A 14,768-nucleotide genomic window follows, 5' to 3' on the forward strand; every position below is an offset into this window, starting at 1 on the left:
AAAGAAAACTTTTACATATTTTATTTCTGTCTGCACTGGACATTTCTCTTTTGGTGATTCAATCTTAAGTTGTTCTTTGTGGATTCTACATCCTTCTCCTCCAGTCCCCAGAAGACATGTTCCTTCAAGTCCTGTTGTACATGGTAATTATCCTAGTGGCATCTCTGGAGATGCAGGTCTACCCTCAAAATTATGATGAAAGTCCCAATGAATTTAATTAGTGAAGAACGACTTGTGGAGATGCACCAATGGAATGACTCAATAGCACTTGTTGTGGTTGAAATGAAGATCAAGTGTTTACAGACCTTTATCTTGAACTCAGAGATTATTTGGATCCATGTTCATATGACTGGCTTTTTCAGGAATCAAATGATGGACTCAGAACTTAGTGAAGTGTCTAGGTGAAATTATTCTCCATCATTCAGGGAATCCAAACATTAACTATGCTTTGTGCAGACAGACCAGTATAAATTATTGAGAAGTGACAGTCATAAAGACTATTTACCTATTTTGCTTATATTGCCATGACAAATAAGCCACACAATCTTTATTTAAACAATCCACAACTTTCTCTCTGAAAAGGTGTTTTTGGGTTTTTTTTTTTGCTGTTTTTTTTTTTTTGTTGTTGTTTGTTTGTTTTGCGTGTTTTTGAGGGGCCTCAAGAGGTTGGTTTAACAATTGTTATTACAGCAAATTATGCTAATAATGAAAATTTTGGTTCTCTTTGTTCAAGCTAATGTTCAGACCTGTTAAGATTATAGAGCCTGCATACTCATTTGAAAATCCGAGAAAGTTAAGAGGTAACCTTTTTCTGAAAGACTGAAATGAGTAAGACTTTCTGCAAACATAGAAAACATTGTTCACATGGAAAGAGTTCAAGGTGCTGTGATGATGCATGTGTTTTCTTGATCTGTGTGCACAGAGAAGGTATCAGTGCACAAAAGAGAAGGGAGAAGGGACTGCAACCTTGAACTGAAAGATGTTTCAGCATGCAGGTAACCCAGGAAGTGTAATTAGATGTAAGTTTCCAAAGTAGACTTTATATTTTACATCTTGGTGCTGGGATTTAGTCTTTTAAAAGTTCTTCTGTGTGAATCTGATAATCAGCTATATTAGGGATTCTTTATGGTTATTAGAATATATGGGAATGAGCTCAGTTCTGTAATACTCTTTTTGGCTCTTGAAGAATCTAAGGTCACACTTTCATAATCAAGCCCTTACCTCAGTTCTCATGTTTCTGTTTACCGTTGAGTTTCACCCTCATAACATATGTCTGTTGGTTATTCCTATAAATGCTTCTTTATATGATTTACCCATTTGCCATTGGTTTCTTTGTCTTCTATATTTTATTTGCTTAGAGGTCTGTGTCTATTTTGATAATAACTCTGTGTATGTCCTCTAAAATTCAAGTCTTTTCCCCCATCTACTTTTATCTATTGATGTCATGGTATCTTTTCAAAGTCCTTGAGATGTTTTGATATCATAAAATGTATCAATTTCATTTATGAGTAAAGAGGATTCTAGAATTAGAAAGTCATCTCTTGTGTTAGCTGGGAAGTAGATACAAATCCTGCTGTAGTTTTTCATTAAAACAACACATTTAAAAATTTTTATATGAAAAATTCACTACATGTACAATTTTACTAGCTTCCAGTTAGAAAGTTAATTGTGCTCCTCCATTTATTTATTACTGTGTCCTTTCCCCACAACGTCTTTAGTGACTTATCTCTGCCCAAGTCAGCAAGACTGGTGAGGTTAGGGAGAATGTTTTCATCCACCTTGTGTTCTTGTAATTTCTGAAAGTACTGGGATATAAGGAACTATAATGCCTTTTATGCAAATGAATAAACAGATTGTGTTAGATTTTCAGGAAGTCATGAGTAATCATTACATTTATAGCTAATTTTGTCTTGAACTGTGAAATAAGGAGATACAAAAGAACATATGGAAAACAGGAACAATGTGACTGAGTTTGTCCTCTTGGGGCTCACCCAGAACCTCCAAGGTCAGAAAATACTATTTGTTGTGTTCTTGATCACCTACATAGGGACGATGGTGGGCAACCTACTCATTGCGGTGACTGTGGTGGTCAGCCCATCCCTCGATGCCCCTATGTACTTCTTCCTTGGTTACTTATCTTTTATGGATGCTGTTTATTCTACTACAATTACACCAAATATGATTATAGACTTACTCTATGAGAAGAAAACCATTTCCTTCCAAGCTTGCATGTCCCAGCTCTTTATAGGGCACTTATTTGGTGGTGCTGAGATTTTGCTCCTGGTGGTCATGGCCTATGACCGCTATGTGGCCATCTGCAAACCTTTGCATTATTTGACAATCATGAATCAAAGGGTGTGTGTTCTATTGCTGCTGTTGGCCTGGGTTGGAGGTTTTCTGCATGCTGTTGTTAAACTTCTCTCGGTTTACAACCTTCCCTTCTGTGGTCCCAATGTCATCGACCACTTCATCTGTGACATGTATCCCTTATTAAAACTTGCCTGCACTGACACCTACATTATTGGCCTCACTGTAGTTGCCAATGATGGGACAATCAGTGTGGGCATATTTACAATCTTACTAATTTCCTATGGGGTCATTCTGTACTCCCTGAAGACTCTTAGTCGGGAAGGGAGGCACAAAGCCTTATCCACTTGTGGCTCTCACATTACCGTGGTGGTCCTCTTCTTTGTCCCTTGCATTTTTATGTATGTGAGACGTCCTTTCACCTTGCCTATTGATAAGTTCTTAACTGTGTTTTACACAGTCATCACCCCTATGTTGAATCCTCTGATCTATACTCTGAGAAATGGAGAGATGAAAAATGCCATGAAAAAGCTGTGGACCAGAAGAAGAAAATGATGCTGAAGAGAAATTGTCACCTTTTTTCAATGAAGACTTGTTCCATCCAGGAAAGGATTATTTATTTGTAATGAATTTCTCCTCAGGTTTAATGAACTTGTATATGACAAAATCATTTAAGGTGTATACTTTTCAATGATCAAAATAGATTTCAAAGATTTTCAAAAATTGGTAGGAAAACAGTTCTGTAGCTTTTGGGCATAAGATGTTTTTCTTGAAACTATGGGTTTCAGTTCTATGTGATTAGTTATTCTATAGTTAATACTGTACCTTTATTTTCATTACTGGACAATTTTCACTTGCTTGTCTTTTGCCCAATCGTTCTTTTTCAGAATTAATAGTGCTCATTACATATTTCTGAGAATCATTTTAAGAAATGGGACATAAACCCTTGTTTCACTCCTGCCTTACAAAGTCAACTCCTATTAATACTTGAGGTATATGTCTTATTTTTTTATTTGCAAGATATTTAATTGTATAATTTTGTTCATTGCATAGCACATAAGATTGAAAAGGAATGCTGCTTCCAAGTTATCATATTAATCATAAAGAAGTTACGTGAAGAAAAAAACCTAAATGAAAGACATAGATATAATAAGTTAAATTCACTTATTCTTCTGAGTAGGAAATCCTATTATCTCCTCATGTGGAGAAGCATTGTTTGGGCTATATTTTCATTGAGCTGGCCCGTTAACATTCCCTGAGCATTTAGAATATCTGATAATATCTCAGTCATTTTTTTAGTATCCCCATTTCTTCTTTTCTTATAGTGATTCATAGTATTTTTTAGGGATATAGGCCCTTCCTTTCATATGTGGAATTACCATAATGCATAACTCATGACCTTCAAATATGCAATATGGAACGTGACCAGATATTTTGGATGACATCATCGGTAAGAAAGATTCTGACCACTTGGCAAGCCATTCTTAACTCTGCTGTGGATGGAATACAGATTGTTTGGCAACAAAGAGGCCATAATATATATTGATTTCCTTAATGGAGACCTCTTTCATAAGCATCCTTCTCTCTGAATGAGGTTTGAAAGAAAATATTATAGGCCTCTAAAAGTGTAGGAAGCATTCAGTCAATGAAACTCCAGGCTTTGGCTCCCTTGTTTAGTCTGGATTCATGAGATATGCAGGCTATGGGGAATGGAGTCTTTCACTGGTAAGTCAGTGTATGAAAAACTCTGTATCCCAGTTTTTAATCCCAGTTAGTATTACCTAGAGATACTTTATGTCATGTCAAAGTCTTCCCAAACATGACATTATTCCTTAAATGATAGTAAACATTTTATTTTATCAGAAGTTGTATAATGAAATCATCTTTTGGTTGTTGCTGTAGACTCAATATATGTATTCCCCCTAAAATTCAGGAGTTAAATCCTATATAGTACATGGTATTTAGAGGTGGAGAGTTTGGGAGGTGATTAGGTTATGAAGGCAGAGCTCTCATGAATGGGTCTAGTGTGTCTTTAAAAAGAGGTACCACAGGAATGCCTGGGTGGTTCAGTCTGTTAAGGGTCTGCCTTCAGCTCAGATCCTGACTGCAGGGTCCTGGGACTGAGTCCTTCATGGAACTCACTTCTCTTCTCTCTCTGCCCCTTTCTTTGTCTCTCATTAATAAATAAATAAAATCTTAAAAAAAAAAAAAAGATAAAAAGAGATAACCCGGGGTGCCTGGATGGCTCAGGGGGATTCTGAGTCTTTTTCTTAGTGCCATGTGTATTTAAAATAACCAATATTTTTTAAATCCCCCCCAAGCCCCCAAAAAACTGCTAGGCATTATTTCATTCTTCAAAACGTACATTTAAGTAGACTCAAAAAGGGAAAACAATGTACATGAATTTAAGATTTCCAGGTCAATTACATTTATTTGACAACAATTAACTCTATAAAAGTCGTAAAGAAGTTACCTGTGTAACAACTGTGTTCCAAGGCCATGATCCCAGGCTGGGTTTGAGCCCCACATCCGCTCCCAGCTCAGCAGGGGAGCCTCCTTCTCTGTCTACCTGCTGTTGTCTTTGCTTATTCTCTCTCTTTCTCTCTGTCAAACAAATAAGTAAAATCTTTAAAAAATAAGTAAAAACAGACACCACAGACCTCACTTGCTTTTTTTTTTTTTTTTTTGGCATATGTGGAAACAGAAAAAAGATAGTAATCTATGACCTAGGAAGCAGGCTCTCACCAGATGGTAGTATCTGCAAGTGTCTTGATCTTGGACTTCCCAGACCACAGAACTATGAAAAATAAATGATGCTAAAGCCAGTCTATGGTATTTTCTAATAGCAACCCAAATGGACTTAGATAGACATTTATTAATTTCCAAATTTATAGTTATTTCAAGTATTGAGACAAAATCCTGGTCAATTATCTATGTTCATCAGTCTGTAAATTATTTTAAGCTAGAGAATGTTACTTAATTGTCTTTGTAATCTGTATTTGCACAATGTCTGGCACATAGAATCCATTCCATGAACTTTGTCAGTTAATTGCATTCTCAAATTCTTGAACTACTGGAGTGAGAATTTTGAGTTTTATCTTCATTATATATATTTGCAACAAATATTTCTTTGATATTTGCTACAATATGTTGTTTTACTATAATTATGGATGTTTTATATAAAGATGTCATCTTTTAATATTCTTTTATTTTTATTTTTAAAATATTTTTAATATTCTTTTACTTTAATTTCTTTTACTTTGATTTCTTCTAGAACATCACTTGTAAAATGTCATTTACTGTCATTCAGTGAACTTATAAATTTTAATATCTTTTTAAAAAATAACTCCCCCCAAAGTTTTCTTTTTTTTTTTTAAGATTTTATTTATTTATTTGACAGACAGAAATCACAAGTAGACAGAGAGGCAGGCAGAGAGAGGGGGAAGCAGGCTCCCCACTGAGCAGAGAGCCCAATGTGGGGCTCGATCCCAGGACCCTGAGATCATGACCTGAACTGAAGGCAGAGGCTTTAACCCACTGGGCCACCCAGGTGCCCCCCAAAGTTTTCTTTTTAAATGATCTAGGATTTTTTTTTTTTTGTTTGTGATGAGGATATATCTAAGCTTGTTTTCCCCTAACAGGAAAAATAATCAGCCAAAGTTATTAATTTCAGTAATAATTTAAAATTTTTCTATTTAACATGTCAAATTTTATTCAATTAGTATGTTTGATATGGGGCCATTTCCTCTCCTCTTCTGCTGTCTCTCCCTCACCTCCTCCTCCTCTTTCTTTTTCTTGGTGTATTTCCCTATGACTAACATTCTATGTCAGTTGCCAAGGATTTTAACCTGTATTATACCGGGTAGGGACAATCTCTTTTAATTATTCAGCCTTTTGAAGTTTCTTGCAATTTCTAAATATTATTTTTTCCTGAGAAACATTAGGATTATTTTGTGATGTTGAAATCCTCCCATAAAACTATATTTAGTTTTGTATGACACTCCGCATTGATTTTTTGGGAAACTGGCATGTTTTCATATCTTGTTTTCCCATCCAGAGTGAGACATAAATTGTGAGGGCTTGATCAGTGTCTCAATAAAAATTGCAATCATTTCCAGAGAGTGTATAACTCTTGCCTATTGGTTTCCTTATTTAAGAAGAAGCTTGTCTTATTTACATTTGATTCACATTTTCAATGAGCTAATTAGAAAGGGCTCCAAGTCTTTTGCTGGCATGAGTTAGAGCACATTTTTCATAGGCATTGGTATATGTTTGTAGACAAATGTTCATAAGCCTACACTCGACAATACACAAGTATGTACCCAACCACAGAGATCTGTATCTGACCTCATGTAGCTCTGTATAACCACATGTAGGTACATAGTCAATGATCTGTAGGTCTGTATCCCACTTCATATATGTGTGTATATGTGAACATACAGAGGTCTTTATCTGACAACCAAGGGAGAGTATTTGACTACCCATAGGAATACATATCTTATATATGTGTATATATATATGTGTATATTTGATATGATCATACACAAGCCTGTATTTATCTACACACAGGGCTTTTTTATACACAGGTCTGTATCTGAGTGATATGAATTTATTGAGCATTTGATTGAACAATTCTTCTGTTCCTTGTAGCATGGACTGAGGTTCTTCTCTGGTATTTAGCTGATAAGGGGTTTTTGGTAGTGTTTAAGATGACTTTACTCATGTGAGCTGTGCCTTTGCAGGAATGGTGAGAAAGTTGGGATATTTTGGCTTCTTCTCTTTCCCCATATAGTCTATCTCTCCAGTAAGTATGTGAGACTTGTAAAATGGAAGTTCAGGGTTTCTGGAGGGAACACAGACGGGATTAGGCCAGGTAAGGTCTCACCCCATCCTGACATGGTCTTGAAGTTCAGGATCTCAAATTCTAAATCCAGACTGCTTCTGCACCAAAAGGAAAGACAATTTGTGGAATTAAAAAAATATATATTTAGGGTATGTATTCAAAGATGGCGGAGAAGTAGCAAGCTGAGACTACTTCAGCTAGCAAGAGATCAGCTAGATAGCTTATCTAAAGATTGCAAACACCTGAAAATCCATCGGCAGATTGAAGAGAAGAAGAACAGCAATTCTGGAAACAGAAAAACAACCACTTTCTGAAAGGTAGGACCGGCGGAGAAGTGAATCCAAAGCTATGGGAAGATAGACCCCCGGGGGAGGGGCAGGCTCCTGGCAAGCAGCGGAGCAACCGCGCAGAAAATCAGGACTTTTAAAAGTCTGTTCCGCTGAGGGACATCGCTCCAGAGGCTAAACCGGGGCGAAGCCCACGCGGGGTCAGCATGGCCTCAGGTCCCGCAGGGTCACAGAAGGATCGGGGGTGTCTGAGTGTCGCAGAGCTTGCGGGTATTGGAACGGGAAAGCCGGCTACAGAGACAGAGCCAACAGTAAGCTCACAGCTCGGTGTTACCTTGAACCGGTCGCAGGCTCGGTGAGTTTGGAGCACGGCCGGAGGTCAGGCAGATGGGAGTAACTGGGTGCTGTTCTCTGAGGGCACACTGAGGAGTGGGGCCCTGGGCTCTTGGCTCCTCCGGGCCAGAGACCAGGAGGCCGCCATTTGTATTCCCGTCCTCCAGAACTCTACGGAAAGAGCTCAGGGAACAAAAGCTCCTGAAAGCAAACCCGAGCAGATTACTCACCCCAGCCCCGGGTAAGGGCGGTGTAATTCCGCCTGGGGCAAAGACACTTGAGAATCACTACAACAGGCCCCTCCCCCAGAAGATCAACAAGAAATCCAGCCAAGACCAAGTTCACCTACCAAGGAGTGCGGTTTCAATACCAAGGAGAGCAGCAGAATTCCAGAGGAGAAAGCCAAGCACGGAACTCATGGCTTTTTTCCTGTGATTTTTTTTTAGTCTTGCAGTTAATTTAATTTTTTCTTTTTCATTTTTTGTTTTTTGTTTTTTTTCTTCTCGCCTTCGGGTAAAATTTTTTTTTTTAACTGTTACCTTTTTCTTTTTTAACGATTTTTTACTAGTTTATCTAATATATATATTTTTACTTTTTTACATTTTTCTTAGGTGTTTTCTTTTTTTAAAAATTCTTTTCTTTTCTTTTCTTTTTTTTTCTTTTTTCTTCTTTTTTTCTTTCTTCCTCTTTGAACCTCTTTTTATCCCCTTTCTCCCCACTCATGATTTTGGATCTCTTCTAATTTGGTTAAAGCATATTTTCCTGGGGTTGTTGCCACCCTTTTAGTATTTTACTTGCCCCTTCATATACTCTTATCTGGACAAAATTACAAGACGTAAAAATTCAACACAAAAAAAAGAACAAGAGGCAGTACCGAAGGCTAGGGACCTAATCAATACAGACATCGGTAATATGTCAGATCTAGAGTGCAGAATGACAATTCTCAAGGTTCGAGCCGGGCTCGAAAAAGGCATGGAAGATATTAGAGAAACCTTCTTGAGAGATATAAAAGCCCTTTCTGGAGAAATAAAAGAACTAAAATCTAACCAAGTTGAAATCAAAAAAGCTATTAATGAGGTGCAATCAAAAATGGAGGCTCTCACTGCTAGGATAGATAAATGAGGCAGAAGAAAGAATTAGTGATATAGAAGACCAAATGACAGACAATAAAGAAGCTGAGCAAAAGAGGGACAAACAGCTACTGGACCACAAGGGGAGAATTCGAGAGATAAGTGACACCATAAGACGAAACATTAGAATAATTGGGATTCCAGAAGAAGAAGAAAGAGAGAGGGGAGCAGAAGGTATACTGGAGAGAATTATTGGGGAGAATTTCCCCAATATGGCAAAGGGAACGAGCATCAAAATTCAGGAGGTTCAGAGAGCGCCCCTCAAAATCAATAAGAATAGGCCCACACCCCGTCACCTAATAGCAAAATTTACAAGTCTCAGTGACAAAGAGAAAATCCTGAAAGCAGCCCGGGAAAAGAAGTCTGTAACATACAATGGTAAAAATATTAGAGTCTACGGCCATACCACCGTGAACGTGCCCGATCTCGTCTGATCTCGGAAAATATTAGATTGGCAGCTGATTTTCCACAGAGACCTGGCAGGCCAGAAAGAGCTGGCATGATATTTTCAGAGCACTAAACGAGAAAATCATGCAGCCAAGAATACTATATCCAGCTAGGCTATCATTGAAAATAGAAGGAGAGATTAAAAGCTTCCAGGACAAACAAAAACTGAAAGAATTTGCAAATACCAAACCAGCTCTACAGGAAATATTGAAAGGGGTCCTCTAAGCAAAGAGAGAGCCTGCAAGTGGTAGATCAGAAAGGAACAGAGACCATATACAGTAACAGTCACCTTACAGGCAATACAATGGCACTAAATTCATATCTCTCAATAGTTACCCTGAATGTGAATGGCTTAAATGCCCCTGTCAAAAGACACAGGGTATCAGAATGGATAAAAAAACAAAACCCATCTATATGTTGCCTCCAAGAAACTCATTTTAAGCCCGAAGACACCTCCAGATTTAAAGTGAGGGGGTGGAAAAGAATTTACCATGCTAATGGACATCAGAAGAAAGCAGGAGTGGCAATCCTTATATCAGATCAATTAGATTTTAAGCCAAAGACTATAATAAGAGATGAGGAAGGACACTATATCATACTCAAAGGGTCTGTCCAACAAGAAGATTTAACAATTTTAAATATCTATGCCCCCAACATGGGAGCAGCCAACTATATAAACCAATTAATAACAAAATCAAAGAAACACATCAACAATAATACAATAATAGTAGGGGACTTTAACACTCCCCTCACTGAAATGGACAGGTCATCCAAGCAAAAGATCAGCAAGGAAATAAAGGCCTTAAACGACACACTGGACCAGATGGACATCACAGATATATTCAGAATATTTCATCCCAAAACAACAGAATATACATTCTTCTCTAGTGCACATGGAACATTCTCCAGAATAGATCACATCCTTGGACCTAAATCAGGACTCAACCAGTATCAAAAGATTGGGATCATTCCCTGCATATTTTCAGACCACAATTCTCTAAAGCTAGAACTCAAACACAAAAGGAAGTTTGGCAAGAACCCAAATACATGGAGACTAAACAGTATCCTTCTAAAGAATGAATGGGTCAACTGGGAAATTAAAGAAGAATTGAAAAAAATCATGGAAACAAATGATAATGAAAATACAATGGTTCAAAATCTGTGGGACACAACAAAGGCAGTCCTGAGAGGAAAATATATAGCGGTACAAGCCTTTCTCAAGAAACAAGAAAGGTCTCAGGTACACAATCTAACCCTACACCTAAAGGAGCTGGAGAAAGAACAAGAAAGAAACCCTAAACCCAGCAGGAGAAGAGAAATCATAAAGATCAGAGCAGAAATCAATGAAATAGAAAACAAAAAAACAATAGAACAAATCAACGAAAATAGGAGCTGATTCTTTGAAAGAATTAATAAGATTGATAAACCCCTGGCCAGACTTATCAAAAAGAAAAGAGAAAGGACCCAATTAAATAAAATCATGAATGAAAGAGGAGAGATCACAACTAACACCAAATAAATACAAACATTTATAAGAACATACTATGAGCAACTCTAGGCTAAAAAGTTTGACAATCTGGAAGAAATGGATGCATTCCAAGAGGCATATAAACTACCACAACTGAACCAGGAAGAAATAGAAAACCTGAACAGACCCATATCAAATAAGGAGATTGAAACAGTCATCAAAAATCTCCAAACAAATAAAAGCCCAGGGCAGACGGCTTCCCAGGGGAATTCTACCAAACATTTAAAAAAGAACTAATTCCTCTTCTCCTGAAACTGTTCCAAAAAAATAGAAATGGAAGGAAAACTTCCAAACTCATTTTATGAGGCCAGCATCACCTTGATCCCAAAACCAGACAAGGATCCCACCAAAAAAGAGAGCTATAGTCCGATATCCTTGATAAACACAGATGCGAAAATACTCAACAAAATACTAGCCAATAGGATTCAACAGTACATTAAAAAGATTATTCACCACGACCAAGTGGGATTTATTCCAGGGCTGCAAGGTTGGTTCAACATCCGCAAATCAGTCAATGTGATACAACACATCAATAAAAGAAAGAACAAGAACCATATGATCCTCTCAATAGATGCTGAAAAAGCATTTGACAAAGTACAGCATCCCTTCCTGATCAAAACTCTTCAAAGTGTAGGGATAGAGGGCACATACCTCAATATCATCAAAGCCATCTACGAAAAACCCACCGCAAATATCATTCTCAATGGAGAAAAAATAAAAGCTTTTCCGCTAAGGTCAGTAACACGGCAGGGATGTCCATTATCACCACTGCTATTCAACATAGTACTAGAGGTCCTAGCCCCAGCAATCAGACAACAAAAGGAAATTAAAGGCATCCAAATCGGCAAAGAAGAAGTCAAATTATCACTCTTCGCAGATGATATGATACTATATGTGGAAAACCCAAAAGACTCCACTCCAAAACTGCTAGAACTTGTACAGTAATTCAGTAAAGTGTCAGGATATAAAATCAATGCACAGAAATCAGTTGCATTTCTCTACACCAACAGCAAGACAGAAGAAAGAGATATTAAGGAGTCAATCCCATTTACAATTGCATCCAAAACCATAAGGTACCTAGGAATAAACCTAACCAAAGAGACACAGAATCTATACTCAGAAAACTATAAAGTACTCATGAAAGAAATTGAGGAAGACACAAAGAAATGGAAAAATGTTCCATGCTCCTGGATTGGAAGAATAAATATTGTGAAAATGTCTATGCTACCTAAAGCAATCTACACATTTAATGCAATTCCTATCAAAGTACCATCCATCTTTTTCAAAGAAATGGAACAAATAATGCTCAAATTTATATGGAACCAGAAAAGACCTCGAATAGCCAAAGGGATATTGAAAAAGAAAGCCAACGTTGGTGGCATCACAATTCCGGACTTCAAGCTCTATTACAAAGCTGTCATCATCAAGACAGCATGGTACTGGCACAAAAACAGACACATAGATCAATGGAACAGAATAGAGAGCCCAGAAATAGACCCTCAACTCTATGGTCAACTAATCTTCGACAAAGCAGGAAAGAATGTCCAATGGAAAAAAGACAGCGTCTTCAATAAATGGTGCTGGGAAAATTGGACAGCCACATGCAGAAAAATGAAATTGGACCATTTCTTTACACCACACACAAAAAGTAGTTCATCTGTTTTATCTATACTCACAAACTGTGACTTCAGGATGGAAAGGCTTAAGCTATGAACACTTATGGGCTGGATTTACTTTAATCGCTCTTTGCAAATTATCAAAATTTAAGTGTCTGCCTAATGCAGGTCATGAGCTTTACAACTATAAATGTGTGTTTGTATTTTAGGGATGGTCTCTTAGGCAGAGGAAGTTGAAAACTAGCTGGTATGTCTAAGATGGTTTTAGAGCAATTTTGATGTTTTCTTTCTTTTGTACAACTCTGTTTGTGTGTGTGTATATACCATGCACACACATGTGTACATATGTATATGGATATATATTACATATATTTCTTCTTTCTTCTGGTGTCACATTCCTTTAACTTTGATTTTTCTACTAATCACTTTGAAAAATGTGCCTTTATTTCTATTTTAATTAATGATATTTCAAATGTTTGGCTTTCATTTGTAATGTAAAGTTGAATTAGATTTAAAAATAGTTTTCTTCATATAAACACATATTTATTTATGAGCATCTCTGTCTACAGGGGGGTGTTGTTGTTGGTGCAGAAGGTGATGGTGATGATTTGCTCTGGGATGGGGTCGTGAAATCAGGAAAGGTTGTTCAGTGATTCAACCCCCTCCTCACAAAACATTCCAGGAGAACATAAAGTTTTGTATCTTTAGTGTTACAGGAATCTCCAACCCAGAAAGGTGTTATTGAAAATAATTCCAGCTCCACTCATTGCTCAAGGAAGGCAACAGGTGTTGTGCATAATCAATGAACCTTGGAACACTGATAAAAACAAAATAAAATCAGTATGTTAAAAAAACAAACAAAATGAATTAAGAAGACTTACTGACAAAAACAATCTTTTTAAAGCCATTAATTAGAGGCACATTGTATTAATGATGCATATGGATATAGATATTCTGAGAAACACAGAGCTATTGATTGCTCAGTAAAAATGACATCCAGGGGCATCCTGAAATACAATGCTAACACTTCTTCCAGTCCAGGATTTTACTGAAGAAATTATTAGGCACTACAAGAAAATTAGGAACATGAATTAGCTGTAAAGTCAGCTTCTTAGATTCAAATCCATGTTCTATCACTTATGAACTGTATACTCTTAAGCAAGTTAATTATTCTGCTTTTGCTCAGCCATCATATATGTCTAAATGTAGCCAGACATGAGAATTAAATGAGAAAATGTGGAACAAGTACTAGCAAAATGTCTAGGACATAGCACATACTAAATAATTTGATTATTATTTTGACAGGATATCTGTGTATAGATTCTCTCGACATCAATATTACATTGCATAAATTTATGTAGTCAGTTTACTTTAGCTTCATCTGGAAACCAATAATATATTTATTGTGTAGGTCCTTAATGAAATTCTATGTATAAATGATTAAATGCATGAGATATGATTTTTTATCTTATTACTTGGTTACTGTAATCAAGATCGATACTATCCAGTGTGAGTATGGCTGTGGGGAAAACTACACTTTAAAACACTATTGAGAATGAAAGATGTTTTAGGATTTGGGGAGAGCAAAGTTACACAACCCATGGAAGTTCAACATATACATATTTTAGATTTGATGTTGCTATTTCTAGGAATTTTCTAGGGCAGAAATATTCAAACCAGTCAGTAAGAATTTCTGTGAAGTGATGTGCATTGTATCATTGTATGTAAGAGAGAATACTAGAAATAGCTTAAATGTCAAGCAAAAATGTACCGGTTTAATGAATCGTGGTATAACCATAAAGGAGAATAATCTGTAGAAATTAAAGGTGTAGGAAAATCTGTAACTGCTGATAAATAATCTCCATACAAACTTTTGAAGTTCCATGAATGTTACTATATTTTATGTGCTTGTATATAGAGTAAAACACATAAGTGATTGCATACATTCAATATACCTAAACTTCCTTGGAGTTCCTGGGTGGCTCAGTGGGTTAAAGCCTCTGCTATCGGCTCAGGTCATGATCCCAGGTCCTGGGATCAAGCCCTGCGTTGGGCTCTCTGTTCAGTGGGGAGCCTGCTTCCCTTCCTCTCTCTCTGCCTGCCTCTCTGCCTACTTGTGATCTCTGTCTGTCAAATAAATAAATAAAATCTTTAAAAAGTGTATACCTAAACTTCCAGAGGCACATCTGAAGAGCATGCCCTAAACTGTCAGTATAGGGTCAATAGGGCTTATGGTTGGGAGTGGTCCTTTCCCTTTAAATTTTCTACCACTCTATC

The 14,768-nt window shown here is 37.0% G+C and overlaps 1 protein-coding gene across 1 annotated transcript in view; it reads left to right on the forward strand.

Annotated features, from left to right (window-relative positions):
- Window positions 1-1,944: 1,944 nt before the first annotated feature.
- Window positions 1,945-14,768, forward strand: part of LOC309840357 (uncharacterized protein) — a gene marked incomplete at its 5' end in the record, with an annotated part of 33,410 nt that continues 20,586 nt past the window's right edge. Inside the window, one exon of the mRNA XM_082682412.1 lies at window positions 1,945-2,851. Coding sequence (XP_082538538.1) covers window positions 1,945-2,851 — 907 coding nt within the window. The remainder of the gene's footprint in view (window positions 2,852-14,768) is intronic.

Source organism: Mustela nivalis, assembly GCF_964662115.1.
Source record: "Mustela nivalis genome assembly, chromosome: 9".
In the NCBI taxonomy this organism is placed as follows: Eukaryota; Metazoa; Chordata; class Mammalia; order Carnivora; family Mustelidae; genus Mustela; species Mustela nivalis.